The sequence below is a fragment of the Nerophis ophidion genome, linkage group LG19, assembly GCF_033978795.1.
Source record: "Nerophis ophidion isolate RoL-2023_Sa linkage group LG19, RoL_Noph_v1.0, whole genome shotgun sequence".
In the NCBI taxonomy this organism is placed as follows: domain Eukaryota; kingdom Metazoa; phylum Chordata; class Actinopteri; order Syngnathiformes; family Syngnathidae; genus Nerophis; species Nerophis ophidion.
In genome coordinates, this window is record NC_084629.1 from 39,988,917 (window position 1) to 40,009,384 (window position 20,468).

A 20,468-nucleotide genomic window follows, 5' to 3' on the forward strand; every position below is an offset into this window, starting at 1 on the left:
CAGCAAGCCCATAATAATAATAATAATAAAGTTAATAAAAGTATGAGCAGTAACAATATGGGCTGCTTGCAACATGTCAATGGGGTGCTTGCATTGCAGCAGGCCCATAATACTAATAACAAGGTTAGAAGAATGAGCAATAGCAATATGGGCTGCTGGCATTGCAGCAGACCCATAATACTAATAACAAGGTTAGAAGAATGAGCAATAGCAATATGGGCTGCTGGCATTGCAGCAGACCCATAATACTAATAACAAGGTTAGAAGTATGAGCAATAACAATATGGGCTGCTTGCAACATGTGAATGGATGCTTGCATTGCAGCAGGCCCATAATAATAATAACATGGTTAGAAGTATGAGCAATAACAATATGGGCTGCTTGCAACATGTGAATGGATGCTTGCATTGCAGCAGGCCCATAATAACTTTAAATAGATGAATATTGGTGTAGAAAACCATATGTGTGAATGCTTCGGCTTTTGATCACCTCCACTTAAAGTTAAAGTTAAAGTAGCAATGATTGTCACACACACTCTAGGTGTGGTGAACTTTGTCCTCTGCATTCGACCCATCACTCTGTTCACCCCCTTGGAGGTGAGGGGAGCAGTGAGCAGCGGTGCCGCGCCCAGGAATCATTTTTTGGTGATTTAACCCCCAATTCCAAGCCTTGATGCTGAGTGCCAAGCAGGAAGGTAATGGCTCCCGTTTTTTTATAGTCTATGGTATGACTCGGCCGGCGTTTGAACTCCCAACCTACCCACCTCAGGGCAGAGACTCTACCCACTACTGGCCGAGAGGTCAGAGTGGCCTAGACTTGGTCGATTGAAAAGTAGCAGAAAAAGAGTGGGCACGCCTGCTCAAGACGGACAGAGACAAGATCATTTTTAAGAACAGTTTTATTCACGTTTCCTCAGTGAACCATTTTCAACAGAACACATTTTATTTTTATTTTAGATGTCCATGATGCGCCTCATGCTCATGAACCTCATGCTGTTGAGACCCATCTCCCGGAAACTGCGGTACTCGCCGGGCCTGACGTACATCATCTTGCCCCGGAAGTGGGGCTGCTCGAACAGCAGCCAGTGGCCCTCCAACACCTGGCAGGACAGGCAGTCGCTCATGCGGAAGCGCTCCTGGATGTTGTCGCAGTCCTCCTGCAGCTCGTTGGACTGGCCGCTGAAGTTCTCCCGCTCGAAGATCTTGATCCGGAACTGACCTCTATGCTGTAGACCAAAACAGGACATTTAGAAGCCCCAAATGGTTCTTTCGCTTGAGCATCCATACCATGGGGATTGAACGGCAGGACCTGATGCAGTCCCTCATGCCCATCATGCTCATGGAGTCGGAGTACTCGCCCCTCCTCATGAAGTACTGGTTGCCCATGAAGTTGGGGCGCTCGTAGACCATGAAGCAGCCGTTCTCCACCCGGCAGGACTGGCATCGGCTCAGGTTGGAGGACATGTCGGAGCAGTCGCTCATGCACTCGTACGAGCGGCCCTGGAAGTTCCTCTCCTCGTAAAAGATGATCTGGAGAAGGGTTCAGGGTGGTTAGACTCGGCCCGGACGGTCGGCCGGGTGAGCGTGCTTACCTTGCCCATGGTTGCGTTGGTTCCTCAGAGAACTGCGACGCTGCTTTGGTGACGAGGTGTCTTTTATACCTGACCAAAGCCAAAAGACTCTGCAGCCACCATTGTGTGCAGCCCTGACTCAGCAGCATGGTATAGAGGCCCTATGGAGCGTGGACGGCCATGTTCTCCTATTTCCACTCCCGCAGAAGTTTGTCCCGATTCAATCTCCCCACAAAGGCGGCCGGAAGCGTGAGCATCTTCTTGAAGCCGACAAGACGGAGAGGGACATTACCCTGTGATTTAGTGAAAAGCCACAGCCTGGCACTCTGATCTGTAAGCTGACAATTTATAGGCAGCGTGGCCCTTAGTGCCCCTGCAACAATAGGCCGGCACAAAGCCGCAGACCTCAGACAAAAGAGTTTTTTCCAGAGAAGCATGTTTGCGTGAATACACGCTATACACACCAGTCTTCTGCATCTAATCAGCTGGTAAGATATGGTGGCACTAGCACGTCTTTCCAACTATCTCCAAATAGAAACTTTGAAGTCTTCTATTAAAGTACACATGGCTGGTGGTATACGGTATTAGTTTTATTGGCATTACCCAAGTACAATAACACAACAAGGCACTTTTGGTAGCCATCCACCAGCTTCTGCTTCAATTTTTGACCACTCCTCTTGACAAAATTGGTGCAGTTCAGCTAAATTTGTTGCTTTTCTGGCATGGACTTGTTTCTTCAGCATTGTCACGACTAGGACTTGGGAATGGATTGTTTTCCCGAGGCATACTCGCCAACCCTCCCGGATTTTCCGGGAGACTCTCGAAATTCAGCGCCTCTCCCGAAAACCTCCCGGGACAAATTTTCTCCCGAAGAAATTCAGGCGAAGCTGGAGGCCACGCCCCCTCCAGCTACATGCGGACCTGAGTGAGGACAGCCTGTTTTCACGTCCGCTTTCCCACAATATAAACAGCATGTCTGCCCAATAATGTTATAACTGTAGAATGATCACGGGCGAGTTCTTGGTTTCTTATGTGGGTTTATTGTTAGGCAGTTTCATTAAAGTCCTCCCAGCGCGGCAACAACACACAACAACAGCAGTCACGTTTTCGTCTACCGTAAAGCAGTTTGTCTGCTGTCAACAGCAATGTTGTGACACTCTTAAACAGTACAATACTGCCATCTACTTTACATGCATATGGTTAGAAAACTAATGACAGAGAATAGAACAAGGATGGACAATTCAACCCTTAACTCAACAATGAGTAGATGAGTGTTATGTGTGTGTATATGTGTAAAAAACACTGAAATTCAAGTATTTCTTATATATATATATATATATATGTATATATACATATATATATAAAATAAAATAAAATAAAATAAAAAAATAAATATACCTAAAATTCACTGAAAGTCAAGTATTTATTTTATATATATATATATATATATATATATATATATATATATATATATATATATATATATATATGAAATACTTGAATTGGGGAATTTGTAAATATACTCCTTCCCTCTTAACCACGCCCCCAACCACGCCTCCGACCACGCACCCCACCCCCACCTCCCGAAATCGGAGGTATCAAGGTTGGCATGTATGTCCCGAGGTGCAAAACGATTGGAGTGGACTTTGGGGTTTGTTTTTCCAGAATGCAAAGGAAAGTTGGCGCGGGCAAGGCGTGAATGTAAGTACATGTTTTTATTTTAACAGAAAAAAAGGAAGCAAGCAAAAAGCGCTCACAATGGAGGTAAAAAACTTGGCTATAGAAACAAGCAAAAACTTGCACTATGGCATGAATAACGAACTATAAACAAAACTTGGCATGGAACTGTGAAACATGGCAAGACGTGAGTGGAGGTATCGAGGGTGATAGATGGTGGTAGAAGGTGGTAGATGGTGATGTTGCCAGGACGAAGAACAGAAACAGACAGGCTTAAATAGCAGTGGAAACAGGTGTGCGATTGCAAAACGTGAGACAGGTGCGTGACATGAGGACAAGGTGCAAACTAATGAGTTGCTATGGTAACAAAACAAACCAGGAAGTGCAAAAACAGGAACTGAATGTCCAAAAAACAAAACATGATCACACAGACATGACACCCGTTTAAGTCAATACTAAAACCTTCATTCTAGCCGGATTTAGCCAATCCTTTAGCACTTTTGATGTCATTGTCCTGACCATCACCAGGAAAGATGAGATCACCTACCTAGGTTCCATTCTAGAGGCCAATCTTTCCTGTGGTAAAATGCCAACCAAGGTCGTCAAAAATGTCAACCAAAGAATGATATTCCTCTACAGAATCTCCTCTCTGGTCAACAAAAGCACCTTGAAGATTCTAGCGGAAACTCTCATTCAACCCTTTTTTGATTACGCTTGCACCTCCTGGTACCCCAGCACCTCCAAAACCCTCAAATCTAGACTCCAAACATCCCAGAACAAACTAGTCCGGTTACTTCTAGACCTCTACCCCAGATCACACCTCAATCCAACCCACTTCTCCAAAGTGGGCTGGCTCAGGGCGGAGGACAGAGTCAAACAACTTGCACTGAGCCTGGTCTATAAAATCCGCTACACCTCCCTGATACCGAAGTACATGTCAAACTACTTCCATCCATCCATCCATTTTATACCGCTTATTCCCTTTCGGGGTCGCGGGGGGTGCTGGTGCCTATCTCAGCTACAATCGGGCGGAAGGCGGGGTACACCCTGGACAAGTCGCCACCTCATCGCAGGGCCAACACAGATAGACAACATTCACACACTAGGGACCATTTGCTGTTGCCAATCAACCTAACCCCAGAAAGCCGGGGAGAATATGCAAACAAGTGTCTTGCTCAAGGACACAAGGGACGTGACTAGGATGGTAGAAGGTGGGGATTGAACCAGGAACCCCCAGGTTGCTGGCACGGTCACTCTCCCAATTTTGGATTTCTGTATTTTTGTAAGTTGGATGATATATGAGGAATAAATCATATCCTACCTCACGCTTTTGTCCAGAGTTGTCCGTTTGCATCCCGGGAGAACAACCCAAGCAGTAAGATGAAACAAAAATTGAGCAGTTTGGCCACAATATTTATGTATTTATTTATTTACAGACAGTTTTTGTCAGGTTCAAACACTGAACTATCTATTAAACAAGACAAGAAGCAAGGAATCAAACAGAGACGGGATTTAATTAAGCTCATGAGGAGAGCGCGTGGACCCGCACCCTCCTACAATGTCGCCCCACACTCTGAGGAACAAGTTCCACGCATCCTCATTTGTTTGGGCATTCCCTGATTACATACCTGCAGCTGCTTCTAAGGGGGAGGGGTCTCAATATACAGCAGCAGCACTGTGTCATAAACAGTTCAAATAAAAGGTGCTTGGAGCGGTGTCAGGTTTGCCCCCTCTCTGCTCGTAGATTTCGGGTCCTGATAAAGTCCAAGATCTGAGAAACTGACACCTCTACGGCGCATTCCATCGCACACAGTGGAGATTTACAAGCTGTCCGCCTTTTGCTTGATTAGATCAAAGAAAGTTTTGGTAAGCACCAGTGATCGTAACCACAAGCCGCAGGGCAACATGAACTCAAAGCCAACAAGTTGTGTGATAACTTAGATACAATTATTCTGACGGTTTCATTAATATTTATTTTGTTAATATCAGAGTCCGTTTTGCAAAAAAGGTAATCCCGGGAAGCACACAGTTTATGGACAGGGACCCACGGTTAAAATATGCATCATCATATGATATGCAAAATACAATACATACCCATTTTCAATTTCATTTATAAATAAAAAAATGAATCTTTAAATCCACCGAATCAGTCTCGATATCCCACTATTCAAAATTCACTCTCACTATCATGTTGGACCCACTATGGACTGGACTCTCACACTATTATGTTAGATCCACTATGGACTGGACTCTCACACTATTATGTTAGATCCACTATGGACTGGACTCTCACACTATTATGTTAGATCCACTATGGACTGGACTCTCACTATTATGTTAGATCCACTATGGACTGGACTCTCACACTATTATGCTAGATCCACTATGGACTGGACTCTCACACTATTATGTTAGATCCACTTTGGACTGGACTCTCACTATTATGTTAGATCCACTATGGACTGGACTCTCACTATTATGTTAGATCCACTATGGACTGGACTCTCACTATTATGTTAGATCCACTATGGACTGGACTCTCACACTATTATGCTAGATCCACTATGGACTGGACTCTCACACTATTATGTTAGATCCACTATGGACTGGACTCTCACACTATTATGCTAGATCCACTATGGACTGGACTCTCACACTATTATGTTAGATCCACTATGGACTGGACTCACACTATTATGTTAGATCCACTATGGACTGGACTCTCACTATTATGTTGGATCCACTATGGACTGGACTCTCACACTATTATGTTAGATCCACTATGGACTGGACTCTCACTATTATGTTGGATCCACTATGGACTGGACTCTCACACTATTATGTTAGATCCACTATGGACTGGACTCTCACTATTATGTTGGATCCACTATGGACTGGACTCTCACACTATTATGTTAGATCCACTATGGATTGGACTCTCACTATTATGTTAGATCCACTATGGACTGGACTCTCACTATTATGTTAGATCCAATATGGACTGGACTCTCACTATTATGTTAGATCCACTATGGACTGGACTCTCACACTATTATGTGAGATCCACTATGGACTGGACTCTCACTATTATGTTGGATCCACTATGGACTGGACTCTCACACTATTATGTTAGATCCACTATGGACTGGACTCTCACACTATTATGTTAGATCCACTATGGACTGGACTCTCACTATTATGTTAGATCCACTATGGACTGGACTCTCACACTATTATGCTAGATCCACTATGGACTGGACTCTCACACTATTATGTTAGATCCACTATGGACTGGACTCTCACACTATTATGCTAGATCCACTATGGACTGGACTCTCACACTATTATGTTAGATCCACTATGGACTGGACTCACACTATTATGTTAGATCCACTATGGACTGGACTCTCACTATTATGTTGGATCCACTATGGACTGGACTCTCACACTATTATGTTAGATCCACTATGGACTGGACTCTCACTATTATGTTGGATCCACTATGGACTGGACTCTCACACTATTATGTTAGATCCACTATGGACTGGACTCTCACTATTATGTTGGATCCACTATGGACTGGACTCTCACACTATTATGTTAGATCCACTATGGATTGGACTCTCACTATTATGTTAGATCCACTATGGACTGGACTCTCACTATTATGTTAGATCCAATATGGACTGGACTCTCACTATTATGTTAGATCCACTATGGACTGGACTCTCACACTATTATGTGAGATCCACTATGGACTGGACTCTCACTATTATGTTGGATCCACTATGGACTGGACTCTCACACTATTATGTTAGATCCACTATGGACTGGACTCTCACACTATTATGTTAGATCCACTATGGACTGGACTCTCACTATTATGTTAGATCCACTATGGACTGGACTCTCACACTATTATGCTAGATCCACTATGGACTGGACTCTCACACTATTATGTTAGATCCACTATGGACTGGACTCTCACACTATTATGCTAGATCCACTATGGACTGGACTCTCACACTATTATGTTAGATCCACTATGGACTGGACTCACACTATTATGTTAGATCCACTATGGACTGGACTCTCACTATTATGTTGGATCCACTATGGACTGGACTCTCACACTATTATGTTAGATCCACTATGGATTGGACTCTCACTATTATGTTAGATCCACTATGGACTGGACTCTCACTATTATGTTAGATCCAATATGGACTGGACTCTCACTATTATGTTAGATCCACTATGGACTGGACTCTCACACTATTATGTGAGATCCACTATGGACTGGACTCTCACTATTATGTTGGATCCACTATGGACTGGACTCTCACACTATTATGTTAGATCCACTATGGACTGGACTCTCACACTATTATGTTAGATCCACTATGGACTGGACTCTCACTATTATGTTAGATCCACTATGGACTGGACTCTCACACTATTATGCTAGATCCACTATGGACTGGACTCACACTATTATGTTAGATCCACTATGGACTGGACTCTCACACTATTATGCTAGATCCACTATGGACTGGACTCTCACACTATTATGTTAGATCCACTATGGACTGGACTCACACTATTATGTTAGATCCACTATGGACTGGACTCTCACTATTATGTTGGATCCACTATGGACTGGACTCTCACACTATTATGTTAGATCCACTATGGATTGGACTCTCACTATTATGTTAGATCCACTATGGACTGGACTCTCACTATTATGTTGGATCCAATATGGACTGGACTCTCACTATTATGTTAGATCCACTATGGACTGGACTCTCACACTATTATGTGAGATCCACTATGGACTGGACTCTCACTATTATGTTGGATCCACTATGGACTGGACTCTCACTATTATGTTGGATCCACTATGGACTGGACTCTCACACTATTATGTTAGATCCACTATGGACTGGACTCTCACTATTATGTTAGATCCACTATGGACTGGACTCTCACACTATTATGTTAGATCCACTATGGACTGGACTCTCACTATTATGTTAGATCCACTATGGACTGGACTCTCACACTATTATGTTAGATCCACTATGGACTGGACTCTCACTATTATGTTAGATCCACTATGGACTGGACTCTCACTATTATGTTAGATCCACTATGGACTGGACTCTCACTATTATGTTAGATCCACTATGGACTAGACTCTCACTATTATGTTAGATCCACTATGGACTGGACTCTCACTATTATGTTGGATCCACTATGGACTGGACTCTCACTATTATGTTAGATCCACTATGGACTGGACTCTCACTATTATGTTAGATCCACTATGGACTGGACTCTCACACTATTATGTTAGATCCACTATGGACTGGACTCTCACACTATTATGTTAGATCCACTATGGACTGGACTCCCACTATTATGTTAGATCCACTATGGACTGGACTCTCACACTATTATGTTAGATCCACTATGGACTGGACTCTCACACTATTATGTTAGATCCACTATGGACTGGACTCTCACACTATTATGTTAGATCCACTATGGACTGGACTCTCACTATTATGTTAGATCCACTATGGACTGGACTCCCACTATTATGTTAGATCCCCTATGGACTGGACTCTCACACTATTATGTTAGATCCACTATGGACTGGATTCTCACTATTATGTTAGATCCACTATGGACTGGACTCTCACTATTATGTTAGATTCACTATGGACTGGACTCTCACATCATTATGTTAGATCCACTATGGACTGGACTCTCACTATTATGTTAGATCCACTATGGACTGGACTCTCACTATTATGTTAGATCCACTATGGACTGGACTCTCACTATTATGTTAGATTCACTATGGATTGGACTCTCACTATTATGTTGGATCCACTATGGACTGGACTCTCACTATTATGTTAGATGCACTATGGACTGGACTCTCACACTATTATGTTGGATCCACTATGGACTGGACTCTCAAACTATTATGTTAGATCCACTATGGACTGGACTCTCACTATTATGTTAGATCCACTATGGACTGGACTCTCACTATTATGTTAGATGCACTATGGACTGGACTCTCACTATTATGTTAGATCCACTATGGACTGGACTCTCACTATTATGTTAGATCCACTATGGACTGGACTCTCACTATTATGTTAGGTCCACTATGGACTGGACTCTCACTATTATGTTAGATTCACTATGGATTGGACTCTCACTATTATGTTGGATCCACTATGGACTGGACTCTCACTATTATGTTAGATGCACTATGGACTGGACTCTCACACTATTATGTTGGATCCACTATGGAATGGACTCTCACTATTATGTTAGATTCACTATGGACTGGACTCTCAAACTATTATGTTAGATCCACTATGGACTGGACTCTCACTATTATGTTAGATCCACTATGGACTGGACTCTCACTATTATGTTAGATGCACTATGGACTGGACTCTCACTATTATGTTAGATCCACTATGGACTGGACTCTCACTATTATGTTAGATCCACTATGGACTGGACTCTCACTATTATGTTAGGTCCACTATGGACTGGACTCTCACTATTATGTTAGATCCACTATGGACTGGACTCTCACTATTATGTTAGATCCACTATGGACTGGACTCTCACACTATTATGTTAGATCCACTATGGACTGGACCTCACTATTATGTTAGATTCACTATGGACTGGACTCTCACTATTATGTTAGATCCACTATGGACTAGACTCTCACTATTATGTTAGATCCACTATGGACTAGACTCTCACTATTATGTTAGATCCACTATGGACTGGACTCTCACTATTATGTTGGATCCACTATGGACTGGACTCTCACTATTATGTTAGATCCACTATGGACTGGACTCTCACTATTATGTTAGATCCACTATGGACTGGACTCTCACACTATTATGTTAGATCCACTATGGACTGGACTCTCACACTATTATGTTAGATCCACTATGGACTGGACTCCCACTATTATGTTAGATCCACTATGGACTGGACTCTCACACTATTATGTTAGATCCACTATGGACTGGACTCTCACACTATTATGTTAGATCCACTATGGACTGGACTCTCACACTATTATGTTAGATCCACTATGGACTGGACTCTCACTATTATGTTAGATCCACTATGGACTGGACTCCCACTATTATGTTAGATCCCCTATGGACTGGACTCTCACACTATTATGTTAGATCCACTATGGACTGGATTCTCACTATTATGTTAGATCCACTATGGACTGGACTCTCACTATTATGTTAGATTCACTATGGACTGGACTCTCACATCATTATGTTAGATCCACTATGGACTGGACTCTCACTATTATGTTAGATCCACTATGGACTGGACTCTCAAACTATTATGTTACATCCACTATGGACTGGACTCCCACTATTATGTTAGATCCACTATGGACTGGACTCTCATTATTATGTTGGATCCACTATGGACTGGACTCTCACACTATTATGTTAGATCCACTATGGACTGGACTCTCACACTATTATGTTAGATCCACTATGGACTGGACTCTCACTATCATGTTAGATCCACTATGGACTGGACTCTCACTATTATGTTAGATTCACTATGGACTGGACTCTCACTATTATGTTAGATCCACTATGGACTGGACTCTCACACTATTATGTTAGATCCACTATGGACTGGACTCTCACACTATTATGTTAGATCCACTATGGACTGGACTCTCACTATTATGTTAGATCCACTATGGACTGGACTCTCACTATTATGTTAGATTCACTATGGATTGGACTCTCACTATTATGTTGGATCCACTATGGACTGGACTCTCACTATTATGTTAGATGCACTATGGACTGGACTCTCACACTATTATGTTGGATCCACTATGGAATGGACTCTCACTATTATGTTAGATTCACTATGGACTGGACTCTCAAACTATTATGTCAGATCCACTATGGACTGGACTCTCACTATTATGTTAGATCCACTATGGACTGGACTCTCACTATTATGTTAGATGCACTATGGACTGGACTCTCACTATTATGTTAGATCCACTATGGACTGGACTCTCACTATTATGTTAGATCCACTATGGACTGGACTCTCACTATTATGTTAGGTCCACTATGGACTGGACTCTCACTATTACGTTAGATCCACTATGGACTGGACTCTCACTATTATGTTAGATCCACTATGGACTGGACTCTCACACTATTATGTTAGATCCACTATGGACTGGACTCTCACTATTATGTTAGATCCACTATGGACTGGACTCTCACTATTATGTCAGATCCACTATGGACTGGACTCTCACTATTATGTTAGATCCACTATGGACTAGACTCTCACTATTATGTTAGATCCACTATGGACTGGACTCTCACTATTATGTTGGATCCACTATGGACTGGACTCTCACTATTATGTTAGATCCACTATGGACTGGACTCTCACTATTATGTTAGATCCACTATGGACTGGACTCTCACACTATTATGTTAGATCCACTATGGACTGGACTCTCACACTATTATGTTAGATCCACTATGGACTGGACTCCCACTATTATGTTAGATCCACTATGGACTGGACTCTCACACTATTATGTTAGATCCACTATGGACTGGACTCTCACACTATTATGTTAGATCCACTATGGACTGGACTCTCACACTATTATGTTAGATCCACTATGGACTGGACTCTCACTATTATGTTAGATCCACTATGGACTGGACTCCCACTATTATGTTAGATCCCCTATGGACTGGACTCTCACACTATTATGTTAGATCCACTATGGACTGGATTCTCACGATTATTTTAGATCCACTATGGACTGGACTCTCACTATTATGTTAGATTCACTATGGACTGGACTCTCACATCATTATGTTAGATCCACTATGGACTGGACTCTCACTATTATGTTAGATCCACTATGGACTGGACTCTCAAACTATTATGTTAGATCCACTATGGACTGGACTCCCACTATTATGTTAGATCCACTATGGACTGGACTCTCATTATTATGTTGGATCCACTATGGACTGGACTCTCACACTATTATGTTAGATCCACTATGGACTGGACTCTCACACTATTATGTTAGATCCACTATGGACTGGACTCTCACTATTATGTTAGATCCACTATGGACTGGACTCTCACTATTATGTTAGATTCACTATGGACTGGACTCTCACTATTATGTTGGATCCACTATGGACTGGACTCTCACACTATTATGTTAGATCCACTATGGACTGGACTCTCACACTATTATGTTAGATCCACTATGGACTGGACTCTCACTATTATGTTAGATCCACTATGGACTGGACTCTCACTATTATGTTAGATTCACTATGGATTGGACTCTCACTATTATGTTGGATCCACTATGGACTGGACTCTCACTATTATGTTAGATGCACTATGGACTGGACTCTCACACTATTATGTTGGATCCACTATGGAATGGACTCTCACTATTATGTTAGATTCACTATGGACTGGACTCTCAAACTATATGTTAGATCCACTATGGACTGGACTCTCACTATTATGTTAGATCCACTATGGACTGGACTCTCACTATTATGTTAGATCCACTATGGACTGGACTCTCACTATTATGTTAGATCCACTATGGACTGGACTCTCACTATTATGTTAGGTCCACTATGGACTGGACTCTCACTATTATGTTAGATCCACTATGGACTGGACTCTCACACTATTATGTTAGATCCACTATGGACTGGACTCTCACTATTATGTTAGATCCACTATGGACTGGACTCTCACACTATTATGTTAGATCCACTATGGACTGGACTCTCACTATTATGTTAGATCCACTATGGACTGGACTCTCACTATTATGTTAGATCCAATATGGACTGGACTCTCACACTATTATGTTAAATCCACTATGGACTGGACTCTCACTATTATGTTAGATTCACTATGGACTGGACTCACACTATTATGTTAGATCCACTATGGACTGGACTCTCACACTATTATGTTAGATCCACTATGGACTGGACTCTCACTATTATGTTAGATCCACTACGGACTGGACTCTCACACTATTATGTTAGATCCACTATGGACTGGACTCTCACACTATTATGTTAGATCCACTATGGACTGGACTCTCAAACTATTATGTTAGATCCACTATGGACTGGACTCCCACTATTATGTTAGATCCACTATGGACTGGACTCTCATTATTATGTTGGATCCACTATGGACTGGACTCTCACACTATTATGTTAGATCCACTATGGACTGGACTCTCACACTATTATGTTAGATCCACTATGGACTGGACTCACACTATTATGTTAGATCCACTATGGACTGGACTCTCACTATTATGTTAGATTCACTATGGACTGGACTCTCACTATTATGTTGGATCCACTATGGACTGGACTCTCACACTATTATGTTAGATCCACTATGGACTGGACTCTCACACTATTATGTTAGATCCACTATGGACTGGACTCTCACTATTATGTTAGATCCACTATGGACTGGACTCTCACTATTATGTTAGATTCACTATGGATTGGACTCTCACTATTATGTTGGATCCACTATGGACTGGACTCTCACTATTATGTTAGATGCACTATGGACTGGACTCTCACACTATTATGTTGGATCCACTATGGAATGGACTCTCACTATTATGTTAGATTCACTATGGACTGGACTCTCAAACTATTATGTTAGATCCACTATGGACTGGACTCTCACTATTATGTTAGATCCACTATGGACTGGACTCTCACTATTATGTTAGATCCACTATGGACTGGACTCTCACTATTATGTTAGATCCACTATGGACTGGACTCTCACTATTATGTTAGGTCCACTATGGACTGGACTCTCACTATTATGTTAGATCCACTATGGACTGGACTCTCACACTATTATGTTAGATCCACTATGGACTGGACTCTCACTATTATGTTAGATCCACTATGGACTGGACTCTCACACTATTATGTTAGATCCACTATGGACTGGACTCTCACTATTATGTTAGATCCACTATGGACTGGACTCTCACTATTATGTTAGATCCAATATGGACTGGACTCTCACACTATTATGTTAAATCCACTATGGACTGGACTCTCACTATTATGTTAGATTCACTATGGACTGGACTCACACTATTATGTTAGATCCACTATGGACTGGACTCTCACACTATTATGTTAGATCCACTATGGACTGGACTCTCACTATTATGTTAGATCCACTACGGACTGGACTCTCACACTATTATGTTAGATCCACTATGGACTGGACTCTCACACTATTATGTTAGATCCACTATGGACTGGACTCTCACTATTATGTTAGATCCACTATGGACTGGACTCTCACTATTATGTTAGATTCACTATGGATTGGACTCTCACTATTATGTTGGATCCACTATGGACTGGACTCTCACTATTATGTTAGATGCACTATGGACTGGACTCTCACACTATTATGTTGGATCCACTATGGACTGGACTCTCAAACTATTATGTTAGATCCACTATGGACTGGACTCTCACTATTATGTTAGATCCACTATGGACTGGACTCTCACTATTATGTTAGATGCACTATGGACTGGACTCTCACTATTATGTTAGATCCACTATGGACTGGACTCTCACTATTATGTTAGATCCACTATGGACTGGACTCTCACTATTATGTTAGGTCCACTATGGACTGGACTCTCACTATTATGTTAGATCCACTATGGACTGGACTCTCACACTATTATGTTAGATCCACTATGGACTGGACTCTCACTATTATGTTAGATCCACTATGGACTGGACTCTCACACTATTATGTTAGATCCACTATGGACTGGACTCTCACTATTATGTTAGATCCACTATGGACTGGACTCTCACTATTATGTTAGATCCAATATGGACTGGACTCTCACACTATTATGTTAAATCCACTATGGACTGGACTCTCACTATTATGTTAGATTCACTATGGACTGGACTCACACTATTATGTTAGATCCACTATGGACTGGACTCTCACACTATTATGTTAGATCCACTGAAAATTGCGCTCTAGCGCCCCCTAGGAAAAAGTTACAGACAAAACTGCATGTAACGTCTGTTAGGAATGTCATAGCGACATGAAACAAAAACTCCTATGTAGGTCTGACTTAGACCCAATTTTCATACACTCACTTCTTCCAGCAAAAATCTACAGGAAGTTGGCAAAAACCCCTTCAAAATAAAATTTTCGCAAAAAATGCATTTTTTGCCTTTTTGTGCTGTAATTTGACCCCTTTAAAATGCTTCAAAAGTCACCAAACTTGGCGCACACATAAGGACTGGCGAATATTGCGATCAAATGAAAAAAAACCAAACCCCAAAACTCAAAATTGCGCTCTAGCGCTATTTTTTAATAAAACACTGAAAAAACTGCTCCTAGAAAGAAAACACAGACACAATTGCTTGTAACTTCCGGTAAGAATGTCGGAGAGACATGAAACAAAGGCCTCTATGTAGGTCTCGCTTAGACCTACATTTCATAGATTGACAACCCCCAACAAAAATCAACAGGAAGTTTGCAATCCCCCCTTCAAAACAAAAGTTTTGTAAAAACCGGTCACCTTTCTTCAAACATTATCTCCTCTGAGTGCGTTTGTTGTGTTGGCTTCAAACTCGCACAGGAGAGGGATTGAATCCTTCTGATTAAAAGTATAGAACAGAGTTTTGATAAGTTCTCAAGTTTTTATTTTACGCACCTTCAAAGAACCCCTGTGCAAAGTCTCCTAAAAAATGTCATTTTTCCCTCTTTGAGCTGTTATTTGACCCCCTTAAAATGCTTCTAAACTCACCAAACTTGACACACACATCAGGTCTGGCAAAAATTGCGATTTGATGAAAAAAACCTAACCTCAAAACTCAAAATTGCGCTCTACCGCCCCCCCTAGGAATACAACATGGACAAACAGCTCCTAGGAAGAAAACACAGACAAAACTGCTTGTAACTTCCGGTAGGAATGTCAGAGAGACATGAAACAAAAAACACTATGTAGGTCTCACTTAGACCTACATTTTAATAATCAACATACTTTAGCAAAAATCAACAGGAAGTTTGATATTTTCACTTCAATACAACGAGTGCATTACTTTCACAATGCATTAGATTCTCAAAATAGTGGCTCCAAGGCGTCTTCTAACGCTTATCCGGCCTTGGGTCTCGGGGCTTTTCTTGGCACACACATCAGTACTGGCAAAAATTGCGATCTAATGAAAAAACCAAACCCAAATAAAATTATGAAATGCACTCTAGCGCAATTTTTGAATAAAACACAGAAAAAACTACTCCTAGGAAGAGAAAACAGACAAAGCTGCTTGTAACTTCCAGTAGGAATGTCAGACAGACCTCTATGTAGGTCTCACTTAGACCTACGATTTAATATCGACATCCTGCAGCAAAAATCAACAGGAAGTTAAAAATTACCCCTTCAAAACAAAAGTTTTGTAAACACCCGTCACCTTTTTTCAAACGTTATCTCCTCTGAGCCCGTTTGTCGTTTCGGCTTCAAACTCGCACAGGAGGGACTTTGAACCCTTCCGATTAAAAGTTATCGAAATAAAATGTATAAGTGCTCCGGTTTGGATTTTACGCGCCTTCAAAAAACCCCTGCGCAAATTTTCCTAAAAAAATGCCATTTTTGCCTCTTTGAGCTGTAATTTGACCCATTTAAAATGCTTCAAAGTGCAAGTCAAAGCTCTACTATGCCAAGCGAAAGTCATTTATCAACAACATCCAGAAACGCCGATCTATAATTTCAACCCCTTAACACTATTCAAAACTCACCAAATTTTACACACACATCAGGACTGGCAAACATTGCCATCTGATAAAAAACCAAACCCCAAAATTCAAATGTGCGCTCTAACGCCCCCTAGGAAAATACTCAGGCAAAACTGCTTGTAACTTCTGTTAGGAATGTCGTAGAGACATGAAACAAAAACCTCTATGTAGGTCTCACTAAGACTTACAATTTAATATTGACATCCTGCAACAAAAATCAACAGGAAGTTAAAAATTACCCCTTCAAAATAAAAGTTTTGTAAACACGCGTCACCTTTTTTCAAACGTTATCTCCTCTGAGCCCGTTTGTCGTTTCGGCTTCAAACTCGCACAGGAGAGACTTTGAACTCTTCTGATTAAAAGTTATTGAAGGAAATTTTATAAGTGCTCCGGTTTGGATTTTACGCGCCTTCAAAAAAACCCTGCGCAAATTTTCCTAAAAAATGCCATTTTTGCCTCTTAGAGCTGTAATTTGACCCATTTAAAATGCTTCAAAGTGCAAGTTAAAGCTCTACTATGCCAAGCGAAAGTCATTTATCAACAACATCCAGAAACGCCGATCTATAATTTCAACCCCTTAACACTATTCAAAACTCACCAAATTTTACACACACATCAGGCCTGGCAAAAATTGCCATCTGATAAAAAACCAAACCCCAAAAATCAAATTTGCGCTCTAACGCCCCCCTAGGAAAATACTCAGGCAAAACTGCTTGTAACTTCTGTTAGGGATGTCTCTAGAGACATGAAACAAAAACCTCTATGTAGGTCTCACTTAGACTTACAATTTAATATTGACATCCTGCAACAAAAATCAACAGGAAGTTAAAAATTACCCCTTCAAAATAAAAGTTTTGTAAACATCCGTCACCTTTTTTTAAACGTTATCTCCTCTGAGCCCGTTTGTCGTTTCGGCTTCAAACTCGCACAGGAGAGACTTTGAACCCTTCTAATTAAAAGTTATTGAAGGAAATTTTATAAGTGCTCCGGTTTGGATTTTACGCGCCTTCAAAAAACCCCTGCGCAAATTTTCCTAAAAAAATGCCATTTTTGCCTCTTTGAGCTGTAATTTGACCCATTTAAAATGCTTCAAAGTGCAAGTCAAAGCTCTACTATGCCAAGCGAAAGTCATTTATCAACAACATCCAGAAACGCCGATCTATAATTTTAACCCCTTAACACTATTCAAAACTCACCAAATTTTACACACACATCAGGACTGGCAAAAATTGCCAGCTGATAAAAAACCAAACCCCAAAAATCAAATTTGCGCTCTAACGCCCCCTAGGAAAATACTCAGGCAAAACTGCTTGTAACTTCTGTTAGGGATGTCGTAGAGACATGAAACAAAAACCTCTATGTAGGTCTCACTTAGACCTACAATTTAATATTGACATCCTGCAGCAAAAATCAACAGGAAGTTAAAAAGTACCCCTTCAAAATAAAAGTTTTGTAAACACCCGTCACCTTTTTTCAAACGTTATCTCCTCTGAGCCCGTTTGTCGTTTCGGCTTCAAACTCGCACAGGAGAGACTTTGAACCCTTCTAATTAAAAGTTATTGAAGGAAATTTTATAAGTGCTCCGGTTTGGATTTTACGCGCCTTCAAAAAACCCCTGCGCAAATTTTCCTAAAAAATGCAATTTTTGCCTCTTTGAGCTGTAATTTGACCCACTTAAAATGCTTCAAAGTGTAAGTCAAAGCTCTACTATGCCAAGCGAAAGTCATTTATCAACAACATCCAGAAACGCCGATCTATAATTTCAACCCCTTAACACTATTCAAAACTCACCAAATTTTACACACACATCAGGACTGGCAAAAATTGCCATCTGATAAAAAAACCAAACCCCAAAAATCAAATTTGCGCTCTAACGCCCCCTAGGAAAATACTCAGGCAAAACTGCTTGTAACTTCTGTTAGGGATGTCGTAGAGACATGAAACAAAAACCTCTATATAGGTCTGACTAAGATCAGGGTTAGAGAAGCGGCGGCAGCAACCAACTTTAATTTGCATTCATTCCGTTTTTTAACTATTCCAGAAATCATCTTGGATGAACTACTGTGTGGGTTGTGAATTTGTACAGTTTAGGAGCTGTCAATGAAGGAAATGGACCTGAGGTGTGGAGATGTCTTGGTTCGTACAGACTGAGACCACGCACCATATGTTTAAAAAGTCATAGCATTTATTGGGGCGACGGCATTGAACAATCAGCAGGAATCGGTGATGCGCCTCATGCTCATGACCCTCATGCCGCTCATGCCCATCTCCCGGAAGCTGCGGTGCTCGCCGGGCCTGACGTACAGCATCCTGCCCCGGAAGTGGGGCTGCTCGAACAGCAGCCAGTGGCCCTCCAACACCTGGCTGGACAGGCAGTCGCTCATGCCCAAGCGCTCCTGGATGTTGTCGCAGTCCTCCGTCAGCTCGTTCATCTGGCCGCTCATGTTCTCCCGCTCGAAGATCTTCATCCTGAACTGGCCTCTGTGCTGCTCGGGACGACAATTGGCGTTAGAGACCACGGTGCAAGAACCTGGGTGGAACGTACGCGGTCCGCACCCACCATGGGGACCACGCGGCAGGACTTGATGCCGCCGCTGACGCCCATCATGCTCATGGAGTCGGAGTACTCGCCCCTCCTCATGAAGGACTGGTTGCCCATGAAGTTGGGGCGCTCGTAGACCATGAAGCAGCCGCTCTCCACCCGGCAGGACTGGCAGCGGCTCAGGTAGGACGACATGTCGGCACAGTCGCTCATGCACTCGTAAGAGCGGCCCTGGAAGTTCTTCTCCTCGAACAGAATGATCTGAAATCCAAATGTTTTCTTTGAATGAACTGGCAGATTGGAAGGAAAGAAGCATGGTTACCTACCTTGCCCATGGTGACGGTCTGCAGAATCTCTGGGAGAACTGTGCTTGAACTGATGCCTGCCTGTCTGAACCTGCTTCATTTATACCTGGCGAGAGACAAAAGACCAAACGTCCCCTATTGTGCAAAGTCCTGAGCAAGCAGCTGACTTTAAAAGCCTATAGAGGCTCCACTTGCCTACCCGTATACTCTCTGGGGGCGTGAACTCCACACAGAACTTTCTTTTGACTTTGAATTGAGAGTCACGTGGAATTATGTGTGGATTTAGCAAGCTTGATGTATTTAGTTGACTTAGGCTAGGGGGGAGTCCAAGTCCATGGCACGGCTGGACAAAATACAATGCAAACTTTAGATGGAACTGGATTCACTGACAAGCTCCCCACAAACTTCTTCCTGGAAG

The 20,468-nt window shown here is 41.9% G+C and overlaps 1 protein-coding gene across 1 annotated transcript; it reads right to left on the minus strand.

Annotated features, from left to right (window-relative positions):
- Window positions 1-909: 909 nt before the first annotated feature.
- Window positions 910-20,185, minus strand: LOC133537716 (beta/gamma crystallin domain-containing protein 1-like). The gene is made up of 8 exons (XM_061878807.1): window positions 20,072-20,185; window positions 19,764-20,006; window positions 19,419-19,689; window positions 1,896-1,943; window positions 1,666-1,830; window positions 1,592-1,614; window positions 1,287-1,529; window positions 910-1,225 (listed from the first exon to the last, which is right to left on the minus strand). Exons 1-8 carry the CDS (start codon window positions 20,078-20,080, stop codon window positions 953-955), a joined length of 1,275 nt encoding a protein of 424 aa, XP_061734791.1. The 5' UTR covers window positions 20,081-20,185; the 3' UTR covers window positions 910-952.
- Window positions 20,186-20,468: the final 283 nt, after the last annotated feature.